At 39.7% G+C, this 12,789-nt stretch overlaps 1 protein-coding gene and 1 non-coding gene across 2 annotated transcripts in view; both read right to left on the reverse strand.

The window, feature by feature from the left end:
- lrrcc1 (leucine rich repeat and coiled-coil centrosomal protein 1) overlaps positions 1-12,586 on the reverse strand; it is a 179,201-nt gene extending 166,615 nt beyond the window's left edge. The window contains exons 1-2 of the mRNA XM_072570311.1: positions 12,334-12,586; positions 4,056-4,154 (exon numbers count right to left, since the gene is read on the reverse strand). Coding sequence (XP_072426412.1) covers positions 4,056-4,114 — 59 coding nt within the window. The 5' untranslated portion in view covers positions 4,115-4,154; positions 12,334-12,586. The remainder of the gene's footprint in view (positions 1-4,055; positions 4,155-12,333) is intronic.
- On the reverse strand, positions 8,738-8,844 carry LOC140477531 (U6 spliceosomal RNA). Its single transcript, XR_011960763.1, has one exon. It is a non-coding gene; the product is annotated as a U6 spliceosomal RNA (small nuclear RNA).
- Positions 12,587-12,789: the final 203 nt, after the last annotated feature.

Consider the following 12,789-nt stretch of genomic DNA (forward strand, 5'->3'; position numbering starts at 1 on the left):
AAAACACAAAATGTTGCAAATAAAAATATTTGTACTTTTGAAAAGATTATTTCCTAATTTCAACACCCTGCCCCTCACCACCTTGAAAAGGGGCACACAGCAGTTTTACCAAAGGTCCAAGTATTCCTCATTTTCCCATGTACCTCACTGTATATTTGGCTGTTAAGCATCTTTGATTATTTTTCAGTTTAGAAAAATCTCAAACACAGAACTGGAAAAAAAATCCTGTTCATGCTGCAAAATCAAATCTTTAGACATTAGTCCTCTCAATTAAATATTTTGAAACAAGTAAAAAAACACCATTAGATTGTAAAATTAACACTGAAGTTCACAAAATATCTTCTGTTTTATTTGGAAAATTTGTACCAATTTTGAAGGTAATTTTTTGGGTGATTATTGATTTTTAGAAAAAAAATTAAATCAGCAAGTGGTCTTACCTTTGCACTCAAATGTTTATTTTAAATCTAAAAGCAAGATATGTATTGCTGCAAGCTACAAATTCTATTTATATAGAATTTTTTGAGACGGTAATAAAGATACTAGACAAAGGAGAACCAGTGAATGTGATCTACATGGATTTCTAAAGGCCTTTGACAAGGTGCCACACAGGAGACTGCTGAATAAAATGACAGCCCATGGTGTTCGGGGCAAGGTACTGGCGTGCATAGAAATTTAGCTGACTGGCAGAACAGGGATAAAGGGCTTTTTATCAGGATGGCTTTGACAAAGGATCAGTTAGACTCGAAACGTCAGCTCTAAAATGATGAACTTTTTAACGATATTAAGTTTTGGATGTATAGGGAATGAAGTGCAAAAGTACAGATAGACTTAGTACCGGTCTGAATGAATGAATGAATGAATGAAACCTGCTGTCTTAAACCAAGTGCAGTAAGTAAAGTTACGAATGAATGAATAGAGATATGATATCCCGATAGTAAACAAAGAGCAATGGGTAGAGTTATTGGTATGTATGAATGAATGAATGAATGCAATTTCGTTTAAGTAGGTTAATGGGATCATTGACTTATTTTCTTTATTAAGCAGATATTTTCATGTGAGATGATGTCAACTTTTTAAAACAACTCTGCTGCCTCATAACACATCAATTTCACTGTCTCAACCCATCTTTAAATTTATTTACTAGGAAACTGGCAGATGTATAGCATTGTTTTAAGAAATTTATCTTGAACAAAGGTAATTTTCATTGTTAAGACATCTAGTTAATTAGGTGTTCAACATCCTGAAAAGCAATTCATTCACATCACTGTGAATGAGCACCAGCTTGAAATACTTAATTAAGGTAAACGATTGCAATAAAACGGTAGAATTTTTGAAAGCTGTAATGATTAACTGTTGAAATAAAGCAATTGTAATAATAATTGCCTAATTGCTGTCAATTTACTATTAATTTTAAGAATGACACATTTATTAGTACATTAGACATAAAATGAGCAGACCGACTGTTTGCCAAACTTGAAAGCGCTAACTAAGAGCAGGGAAAATGAACAAACCTGACCTCAGACCATGCCCACTGCAACATGATGAATATCATTAACAGTTTCAATGTCAAACTAAAGAGTAAATCTTATATATACTTTTCTTTCAGCTAAACTAAAGGAACTCTATTTCCCATAAGAAATTAAAGTTTAAACTGTTCAAACACGAATTAAAAAGGCACAACTGGACTAAGGGCAAGGAACTAGAAAAATTAAACATCCAATTCCTCTTCCAACTCTAGGCATGATCAATTAACAAATCAGTAAAGTTTAATTACCCAAAATTTTCAGTAAGTGTCTCAAACTGGGAACAAAAACATCTTGGCCTAGATATTCTGATGGTCAAATAGTCATTGCAGCAGCACAGGGCTGGAGTTGAGTGCCAGGACTCTACAGAATCCTAGACATAGCAAACTCTGTGGGAATTGCCTGGGAAATCAAACTTTCCAATGGTCAATTTGCTTGTGCCTGGAACCCTCTGAAAGAGTCCATTAAAGTTGAAGAATTTGGAGGGTTTTGCTTCAGTTAATCTAATAATTACCTCCACAAAATGTTAGCGGATTAAAACCTAGCAACTCCTGGCTAACTATTTACTTGATATCAGCCAGGACTTTTGTGCTGTTGAAAGAACACAACACAAACACTGCTATAAAAGACGGCGTGGTTGGCTTCCTCTGATCACTGGGCATTATGAGTACACTGTTCAATTTCAGTTATATTTCGCATTTTGAAGTGGCCAAGATCAGAATTACTGGCTGGAAATAGAGTTCAGTCCTAATGGAAAAAAGTAGGAGCAGAGCGGTAATCTAACTGTGAGTACCACTCCTCAGAATATTTGGGCCTTTATTCTTTACAAAAACAGTACATAGTGCCAAGTGGATTAAATCCAAAATCACTTCTAAAGAAACTTTCTAATGGAAAAAAAAGAATATTTTTGTGTGGGCCAAACCTCCATACAACATTTGTCAAACATTAGCTTAGATTAGCAAGATGTGCTACTTCCAAATTAGAAGGTAATGGATTCGAACCTCAATTAGTCAGCTGGAACATTAGAAGCAAGCTGATGTTCTGGTAACCTAATTTATCAAAATGTTATCTTATGAATGAAAAGTTAGACAGGATCCATCCATTTAGCTTGATGTTTAAGATCTCATGTTTTATTCCAAGTAGACATGGAAAGTTCCCATTGAATCTAAATCTGAAGTACAAGATCTCAAGACTGATTATCAGGCTACTTATCTTAAAGTGAACAAACTGGCAGCCTTGTTTATAAAGTAGCAAATCAGAAAGCAGTTTTTGGCTGTGAAGTGTGTTGGATATTCTGAGGATATGAAAATAAAAATGCAAGCTCTTTGTTAGATTTAAACCACTCAACTAATTACACAAAAAAAGCCCGGCCATGCAGGTACTGTTTACATGTCTTCATAATTGGAAAATATTAAAAAGTAGAAGGATCCAGAAGCAAATTATCACTGATTGGTTGGAATGTAAATACTTCGAGAGGTTAGTCCTATACGGCAGGAGGAGTTTTCTTATAACCCACACAACAATGGATGAAAGGCTGGCACCTACAGCCAAATTGCCACAAGACGTTCGCTGAATAATTCATGAAACTATCAAGAGTGGATTTTGAATCATACAGCTTCTGCTTCAGAAGCTAAATTGGTATCATTAAGCAAATAATTGACTCATTACTTTGACCATGAAATAGCATATTGACTCATATGAGTTGCATTTTAGTCTCTTTCCTTAAAAATACCATTTACAAGAAGCAAAAACGGATAATCTGCCAATGCCACTTTTCAACTCTTCCTCAGAATGAACTGGTTGAATTTTCCTTGTCCCACAAAATAGTATTTCATTACAACCTTCAGTATGTGGAAAAGCTGACATTAGGAATTCAGCAAGTGAGAAAAGCATAAGGAGAGACACTGTGAGCTATCATTGTGTGACCAAGTATATTTGCATATCAGCATTCAGAGAGGTTCCATTTCAGCCAAGCCTTACAGAAGACAAGTTGAAACAATTTACCAAATAAAATGAGTAATTAGACAAATCCAGTTATAAACTTCCAAGTAACCATCTTAAGATGAGACTTTGAATGAAGATTGAAAGAAGACCTGTTTACTTTGTGTTAACTAGCTTGGGATGCCATGGTAAAATTATAAAATAGCTTATTATAAACTTCAGTTCATTTTAAAGTTTTTTTTTAAAATGAAGAATAAGAGCTACAAAACATTTTTAATAATAGTACATAACCAACATCATTATCTTTCACCATCATATATTTTACTTGAGATTGTTAGGTAAATGCAATGGTTTTCTTGCTCAACTAGAGCAACGTTATATTCCAGTAAAAGTTAGATACCTTCTGAACTTTATTGGATTTAAATTACTTTTTTTCTAGTGAAATATTAATTTGATTACATATAGGTTAAGAATATTTGTCTCTTGTTGGATAGTCAAAGTTAGCGCAAATTATAAAAAAAACTAAAAGATCCATGAAGAAGGATTATTCAAACATTAGAATATTTAATACAGTAGAAAATAATCATGTACCTGGTGATGGTCTTATCTATCAAACACAGCTCATGTGATGATTGATCATTGTATGCCATTCCACTTCATTATATAGTACAACTGTCAGTTATTGGAAAGCTAAATAAGAGAAGGAAAAATAAATCAATTTACTTAAATGCTTGTGCACATTACTCAGTATAATTCTCCAACTGCAGCAGATAAACTACACAGTCTTTGAATGACATATACTTTACCTTCTTTTTTCATTTTTTTGGAATTACTGTTCTACTGTAATCATTCAGCTTAAATTACAGAAATAAAGTCACAATAGTGTTCAGTTCATTGCTAAGCATGTAATTATTTAGCATATTTTAATACAATAAAAAATAAGCTCAACTCACTAATGAAGTCTACCAGACCCTTTGCAGCAGGAGGAGAGTTTGGAAGGATCACCAAAAGAATGGTACCAAAACATATTGTTCAAAACACAACCTTTGAGGAAATAATTGACTCATTACTTTGACCATGAAATAGCATCTAATATATTGACTCATACGAGTTGCATTTTAGTCTTTTTCCTTAAAATTACCATTTACAAGAAGCAAAAATGGATAGTCTGCCAATGCCACTTTTCAGCTTTTTTTGCTGCATCCTCCTATATCATTACTTTGCAATATCAGTAAATTGCTACTAATTACATTAATTAACATACTAATACGACGAGATCCAATATTTTTAAGAAATGCAAGTGCTTCTGTCCGACAATAGTTGCTTGCTTCAATTACAGCCTACCGCATTCCTGGACTCTTTTTGATTTTTTAAATAATAATGTTACAACAAAGTACTTGCCAAAATGTCTCAAATTAGAAAAAAAAATTTAAAAGAAATTTAAATGAGTCATTTAACAGCAACACTAGTTTAAAAAAAAATCAAAAAAAATTTCCATTCATCAAGACACTTTAGCATGACGTATAATGGGCAAATTAACAAGAGAAATGGGTGATCAAAAAAAATGCAAAGAGATAAGTGTATTTTCAATAGGATTTTAAAAGAAAAAGTGTTAACTTTAATGGCAGAACAGGAAAAGCAACGACACACAGGACAGAAAAATGGGGAATTCAGGACAGGAGAAGGCTGTGGTAATAGAGCTAGACAATGGACACATTTACAGATAATAAAGAGAACTTTAAATTTGAGGCATCAAGAGTCAGAAAACCAAGACAGTTAAAAAGATTGGATTGGTGCATATGTAAACATTAGTGCAGGATATGTATCATGAAAAGATTTAAACAAGGGGATGTTCATGTAAGATGAGACTAGCAAGGAGAAAGATAAAGATTCACTGGCAGAGGCGGTTAGATATTAGAGGTGGAAGCAAGCATGCTTAGAGATCACAGGTATAATACTAGATATTTTCTAATCCACCTGTTCAAAGATGTCATTGTACACCTCCAGTCTAGCTGAGACTTGAACCTGGCTCAGAGGTAAGGATTCTGCCACTGTGCCACAAGAGTCCATTTAAGAGATGAGAACTGAAGTTTTATTGACAATTGAGCACCTTTGATGAAAACAGGCAGATTTGGATTAGTACTGTGATTGGCAAGAGGGAGGAAAGGAAGCAAAATAAGCAATACAGGAACAGAGCTCGTAGAGAAGTTGCAGATTACAGTTTCAGCCTTCCCAACTATGAAAGAGAAGGAAATTGAGATTCATCTGACACTGGAACAGAGAAAGTCAACAAATGAAGAGGAAATGGCAATTATCTGTGCAGCATGGAAGCTGGATAGCATCTACAGTTGATGCTACTGCCACTAAAGCTCAGCATGAGAAGGGTCGGAAAGCAAGGACTGATCATTGGTAACTCCAGAAGTGATGGTTAAAACTTCTGAATTAGACACAAAAAAATTCACTCCATTGACTAACTTCCAAACATTCAACAGTTTATTTAATTTATTATTATGTTACTTTCTAACTTAGGGTTAAAGAAAATCACTTTGCATTGTTGATGGTACTGTAAATAACCAGAGGTGGGGGATGCTGATTTATGCCTGACTGAACTGCTGGGGGTTAACTGAGCCTTCCAGACATGGAAAGCAGCAGTATATGTTGACGCAGGTACAAAACAGACCCAGATGTATATGGTATGTAATGAATGAGAAAAGAAGGTGGAATCAAATTCATTGGTGAAAGCAGACTGAAACAATTGATCTGGAGAAACATCCCATCCATATAGCTCAGAGCTGTGCAAGGTTGGGAAATGATAAAATTAGAGGAAGTGAGGCCTGTGGAGCAATAGAATATCTGATCAGTAATAAGCAATTATCAACAAAACAACAGCCTGGTATTCAGCAATGGTTCATGGACTGAAGAAAGATTGAAGGAATAATTAGAAAGAAAACGTAGCACCTCTGAAACAGTAGAATTCTCTTTGCATTAAACTGTCAGCCAGATTGTGCACTAAAGTCCCAGATGTAGCAATGAACCTGCCTCAGAGGTAAGAGTGAAACCACTCCAAGACTGACAGCTCAGGGATCTTGAATATCACAATGGTAATAATAGGTCTTAATTCAAACACGAAGGTTGAACCACAACTAAAATCAACATGTCAGAGTTGGAGACAGGTCATAGAGGTGTACAGCACAGAAATAAACCTTTCGGTCCAACTCATCCATGCTGACCAGATATCCTAACCTAATTGTGTCCCATTTGCCAGCACTGGGCCCATATCACTCTAAACCCTTCCTAGTCATATACCCATCCAGATGCCTTATAAATGTTGTAATTGTACCAACTTCTACCATGTTCTCTGGCAGCTCATTCCATACACAGACCGCCCTTTGTGTGAAAACGTTGCCCCTTAGGTCGCTTTTGAATTTTTCCCTCTCTCACCCTAAACCTATGCCTGCTAGTTCTGGACTCCACTACCCCAGGGAAAAGACTTTGTCTATTTTCCCTATCCATGCCCCTCATCATTTTATAAACCTCTTACGTCACCCCTCAGCCTCTGATGCTCCAGGGAAAATAGCTCCAGTCTATTCAGCCTCTCCCTATAGTTCAAATCCTCCAACCCTGGCAACATCCTTGTAAATCTTTTCTACATCCTTTCAAGTTTCACAACATCCTTCCAATAGGAGGGAGACCAGAATTGCACACAACATTCCAAAGGTGGCCTAACAAATGTCTGTACAGCCGCAACATGACCACCCAACTCCTGTACTCAATACTCTGACCAATAAAGGAAAGCATACTAAATGCCTTCTTCACTATCCTAACTACTTGCAACTGTACTTTCAAGGAACTATGAAACTCCACTCCAAGTTCTTTGTTCAACAACTCTCCCCAGGACCTTACCGTTAAGTGTTTAAGTCCTGCTTTGATTTGCCTTTCCAAAATATAGCACTTCACATTTATCTAAATTAAACTCCATCAGCTGCTCCTCAAGATCCCATTATACTCTGAGGTAACCTTCTTTGCTGTCCACTGCACCTCCAATTTTGGTGTAATCTGGAAACTTACTAACTATACCTCCTATGTTTACATCCAAATCATTTATATAAATGATGACAACCAGCATTGATCCTTGTGGCATACCACTGGTCACAGGCCTCCAGTCTGAAAGGCAACCCTCTACTACCACCCTCTGTCTTCTACCTTTGAGCCATTTCTGTTTCCAAATGGCTAGATCTCCCTGTTTTCCTTGAGATCTAACCTTGCTAACCGTCTGTCATGAGAAACCTTGTCGAACGCCTTACTGAAGTCCATATTGATCACTTAGCATTCCCTCCAACAACCTAGCCACTGCCAATGTCAGGCTCATTGGTCTATAGTTCCGTGGCTTTTCCTTACCACCTTTCTTAAGTGGCCCCACATTAACCAACCTCCTGTCTTCCAGTCCCTCAGCTGTGATTATCGATGATACATATATCTCAGCAAATGAGATAACAAGAGTCCAGAGACAGTATATTCCTGTTAGGGTGAAAGGCAAGGCTGGTAGGCGCAGGGAATGCTTAATGAATAGAGAAATTGAGGGTTTGGTTTAAGAAAAAGAAGGAAGCGTATGTCATGTATAGACAGCAGAGATTGCTGAGAAGAGTATAAAGGCAGAAGATCTATACTTAAGAGGGAAATCGGGGGGGCAAAAAGGGGACATAAGATAGCTTTGGCAAATAGGGTTAAGGAGAATCAAAACAGATTTCATAAATATGTTAAGGACAAAAGGGTAACTAGGGAGAGAATAGGGCCCCTCAAAGATCACCAAGGCAGCCTATGTTTGGAACCGCAGGAGATGGGGGAAGATACAAAAAGAGTATTTTGCATCAGTGTTTACTGTGGAGAAGGACATTTGAGACATAGAATGTGGGGAAACAGATGGTGACATTTTGAATCATGTCTATGCTATAGAGGAGGCGGTGCTAGATGTCTTAAAATGTATAAAGGTGGATAAATCCCCAGGACCTGATCAGTTGTATCCTAGAATTCTGTGGGAAGCTAGGGAAGAGATTTTGTTGTGATCGAACAATGACATGGCTGTAAAAGCAGTTATAGAGTCGTAGAGATGTACAGCACGGAAACAGACCCTTTGGTCTGACCTGTCCATGCCGACCAGATATCCCAACGCAATCTAGTCCCACCTGCCAATACCCGGCCCATATCCCTCCAAACCCTTCCTATTCATATACCCAACCAAATGCCGCTTAAATGTTGCAATTATCCCAGCCTCCACCACTTAAAAATGCTTCACGAATTTGCGTGTCATCCTTGTGCAGGGGCCATGCTAATCTTCTCTGTATCGTGCCAATTTTAGAATATGTGCTGCCAAAGTGAGCACAAAAGCCTACTGCACCTGGTATTCCCAAGCAGTTCTCAACAAATGCAGTCAAAAGGAGAAATGAGATAACAATTAAGGTGAACAGGATGAAGACAATAATTATGAACAGAATGAAAATGGAAAAAGGAATGAAACTTTGACAAAGTTTCCAAATATAAGCCTTGAAGAAACCAAGCAATACACTTAAACATTTAGATACTAACTCCATCCCCCTTCTCTAGTTACTGTCCAAGAACGAACCAGACTATTTGCAATCTTGGAATCCTATTTGACTCTGTGCTGAGTTTTCCAAACCTATCTCTGTTTTATGATCAAAAGCATCTACTTCCAACGAATATCCCTGTCTCCATTCTGTGCATCTACTGTTCAAACCCTCACCTCTATCTCTCCTTTCTGGAACTGATTATTACACTGATTTACTGATCCTTCCACATTCCACGATTTAAACTCATTAAAAATTCTGCTTCCCATATTCTAATTAGCATCATATCCCATTCACCCATTAGCACTGTGTTTGCTGACCAACATTTAAAATTCTCATCCTAGAGTTCAAATTTCTCAACATCACTATCTTGTAACCTTCTTCACACCAAGATCTTGGCATTCCTCCATTTCTGGCCCCTTGCATATTCCTGATATTAATTTGCTCCAAATTAATAGGTACACTTTCAATGGCTTGGCGAATATCAACATCCTTCATTGGCAACCAAACTGAATGTTTTATGAGACTTATCACAAGTTCCAACCTTGAAACAATGCTCCATTACAAAATGCATGTTTGTTTTTGTGTTGCCATCTTCCCATACATAACAGAAGGCAAATGGTTCTGACTAATTGGTTGCATTTTAAAGTGGAATCATAAGGTTGCGCATTTAAATCCCATATTAGAGATTTAAGCACCAAAATGTAAAGATGACTATCCAATACAGTACTTCATTGTCAGAGGTGCAACGTATTGAACAAAATTTTAAAATGCGCTCTCTCAGGTGAATGCATAAGGTCACATGATCTGATATCAAGGATTGTAATTTCCCCTCCCACATGATCAACAATGCCCTTCAGCACAACTCTTCCACTTCTCGCACCACTGACCTTGAACCCCACCCCTTCAACAGCAACAAGGACAGAACCACCCACCCTCCCCCGGTCCTCACCTTCCACCCCACTAATCTCCAGAAACAGTGCATTACCCTTCACCGACAAGTAGACCCTACCATCACAGATATATTTCCCTCCCCACCCTTACCTATATTCCGCAGAGACCATTCCCTCCGTGACTCTCTCATTAGCTCAACCCACCCACCGACCCATCCTCCACACCCGGCACCTTCCCTTGCCACCACAAGAGCTGCACATCCAAATACCTCATCTACTGTGTCCATTGTACTCAATGTGGTCTCCTTTACATTGGGGAGACAAGAAGCCAACTCATGGAACTGTTTCAGGGAACATCTCTGAGACACATGCGGCAAACAACCCCACTGCCTTGTGGCCAACCACTTCAACTCCCTGTCCCACTGCGCCAAGGGCACACAGCTCCTGGACTGACTCCATCGCCAAATCCAAATCACCCGATGCGAGGAGGAAGAACACCTCATCTTCTGCCTTGGGACCCTCCAACCACACAGCTTCAATGTCAGCTTCACCAGTTTCCTTATCTCCCATTCCCCCAACCTCAGCCCAGATCCAACCCTCCAACCCAGCACCGACTTCTTGAACTGTCCTACCTGTCTATTTTCATTCCCACTTATCGCTCCACTCTCCTCCTCAACCTAACACCACCACCACCCACCTTCATCTACCTGTTGCCTTCCCAACTACCTTCCCTCACCCTCACATTTAATCTCTCAGCTCCCTTCCTCCGCCCCCCCCCCCCCATCCTGATGATGGCCTTATACCGAAAACATTAATTCTCCCACTCCTCGGATGCTGCTTGACCTGTTGTGCTTTTCCAGAACCACACTTTTCAACTCTGATCACCAGCATCCAGTTTCTCCTCTTTCTAGTCAATGAATACCAGGATAATTATCCTGGTGTTGATTATTTGTTCAATATCATATTGCTGTTGTTGAGAGTTGGTTTTGCAGCCTTTTCTACAGCAGAAATTCCACTTTGAAAGCATGTTATTGTCTGTAATGTGTTTGCAGCATCCCAATGTAATCCCAAGGTGCTACCTAATGTAAGCATTCATATTGAACAGACTATACATGATCTAATGTATGCAACAGGTCAATGTGCTGTGTCAATTGTATGGTGAAGTTATCAGGCTTAATTTTGTGAGTTTAGGGTTCTCAACACCATAGTTGACAATGTCCTCAGCCAGATCAGACACATCTCCCGCATTTCACCCCTCACACTCTCTCTTCCCTCTCACACAGCAATAGGATCCCCCTTGTCCTTACCTACCATCTCACCAGCATCTATATCCAAAGGATCATTAGCCGCCATTTCCACCACCTCTAGATACACATTCCCCTCACCTCCCTTATCAGACATCTGCAAGGACAGTTCTCTCTGGTACACCCTTCTCCACTCCTCCTTTATTCCCAACATCCCTGACGGCCTTGTGGCACCATCCCTTGCAACCGCAGATGGAAGATCTACCTGTTTATTTCATCCCACCGAAGTATCCAAGGGCCCAAACAAACCTTCCAGGTGAAGTAGTGCTTTATCTACATTTCACTCAATCTAGTCTACTGCATTTGCTGCTTACAATGTATGGTGGCATGGTGGCTCAGTGGTTAGCACTGCTGCCTCACAGTGCTGGGGACCCAGATTCGATTCCAGCCTCAGACAACTGTCTGAGTGGAGTTTGTGCATTCCTCCTATGTCTGTGCGAGTTTCCTCCGGGTGCTCTGGTTTCCTCCCACAATTGGCCATGCTAAATTGCCAATAGTGTTCAGGGGCAAATATAGATTGGTGTGGACTTGTTGAGTCGAAGGGCCTGTTCCCACACTGTAGGGATTCTAATTCTAAATACAACGTGGTTTCTTCTACATTGGGAAATGAAGCATGGACTGGGTGACCACTATGCAGAACACTTACTTTCTGTCTGCAAAAAAAAACCTTGAGCTTTCAGTTGCATGCCACTTCAACAGACCACCTGTTCTCTATACAACATCTCTCACTCATGCTGCAGTAAGCTCCAGAGAACTGTTCTCTCTCTCTCTCCACTCTACTCCACCTAACTTTACTCCTTACCTCCTCCCTATCATCTGCATTTAAAAAAAACGTTTTCCTCACTACCGTCAATTCTGAGGAAAGATGACTGGGCCTGAAACTCTGATTTATCTCGACAGATGCTGGCACAGCTGCTGAGTTTTTCCAGCAACTTCTGTTATTGTTGCTGTCATCAAACCTGGGAATTAAACCCGCCCTGTTGGTATCACCCTGCTTCGCAAACAAGCGGCTAGCCACCTGAGCTAAGCGGGTGAGAATGAGCCGTTAATTTGCAGTTCAGTTCAGATGGTAGTATAACTTTAGTCTTACTTTTCAGGTCGCGCAATTAGATTTTGAACCGCGATCTCTGTGTCTGTCTCCCTCATTCACTCGCCAGCTCCAGGCCGGGCCATTCTGCTGGCGTGGAGGAGGCCAAGCCGCATCAGCTTGCTTCCGGTCCCGTCTCCATAGCGACAGCGCGCAGCAACAACACGAGATCGCTGCTCGACAACCCCCCGTCCACCTCCAGCCAACCGTTCTCCCCTTGAATTTCCCGCTCAAACCCAGCGCCCCGACCCGGTTCTGAGATCCCGCTAGTCTGCGCTCCGGCTGCTCCCCAATCCCCGAACTTTAGTTCCCACTCCAGTCGGCCGCCCAACGCGTGAGGAGCATTCCGTTCAAATCCTCAACAGTTAATGCAGGCCGCTGGTGACCGAAAGGCCGGCTGTCGGTGTCTCAAATAAAACAAAGTTAAACATCACACAACACCAGGTTATAGCCCAACAG

Source organism: Chiloscyllium punctatum, chromosome 5, assembly GCF_047496795.1.
Source record: "Chiloscyllium punctatum isolate Juve2018m chromosome 5, sChiPun1.3, whole genome shotgun sequence".
In the NCBI taxonomy this organism is placed as follows: domain Eukaryota; kingdom Metazoa; phylum Chordata; class Chondrichthyes; order Orectolobiformes; family Hemiscylliidae; genus Chiloscyllium; species Chiloscyllium punctatum.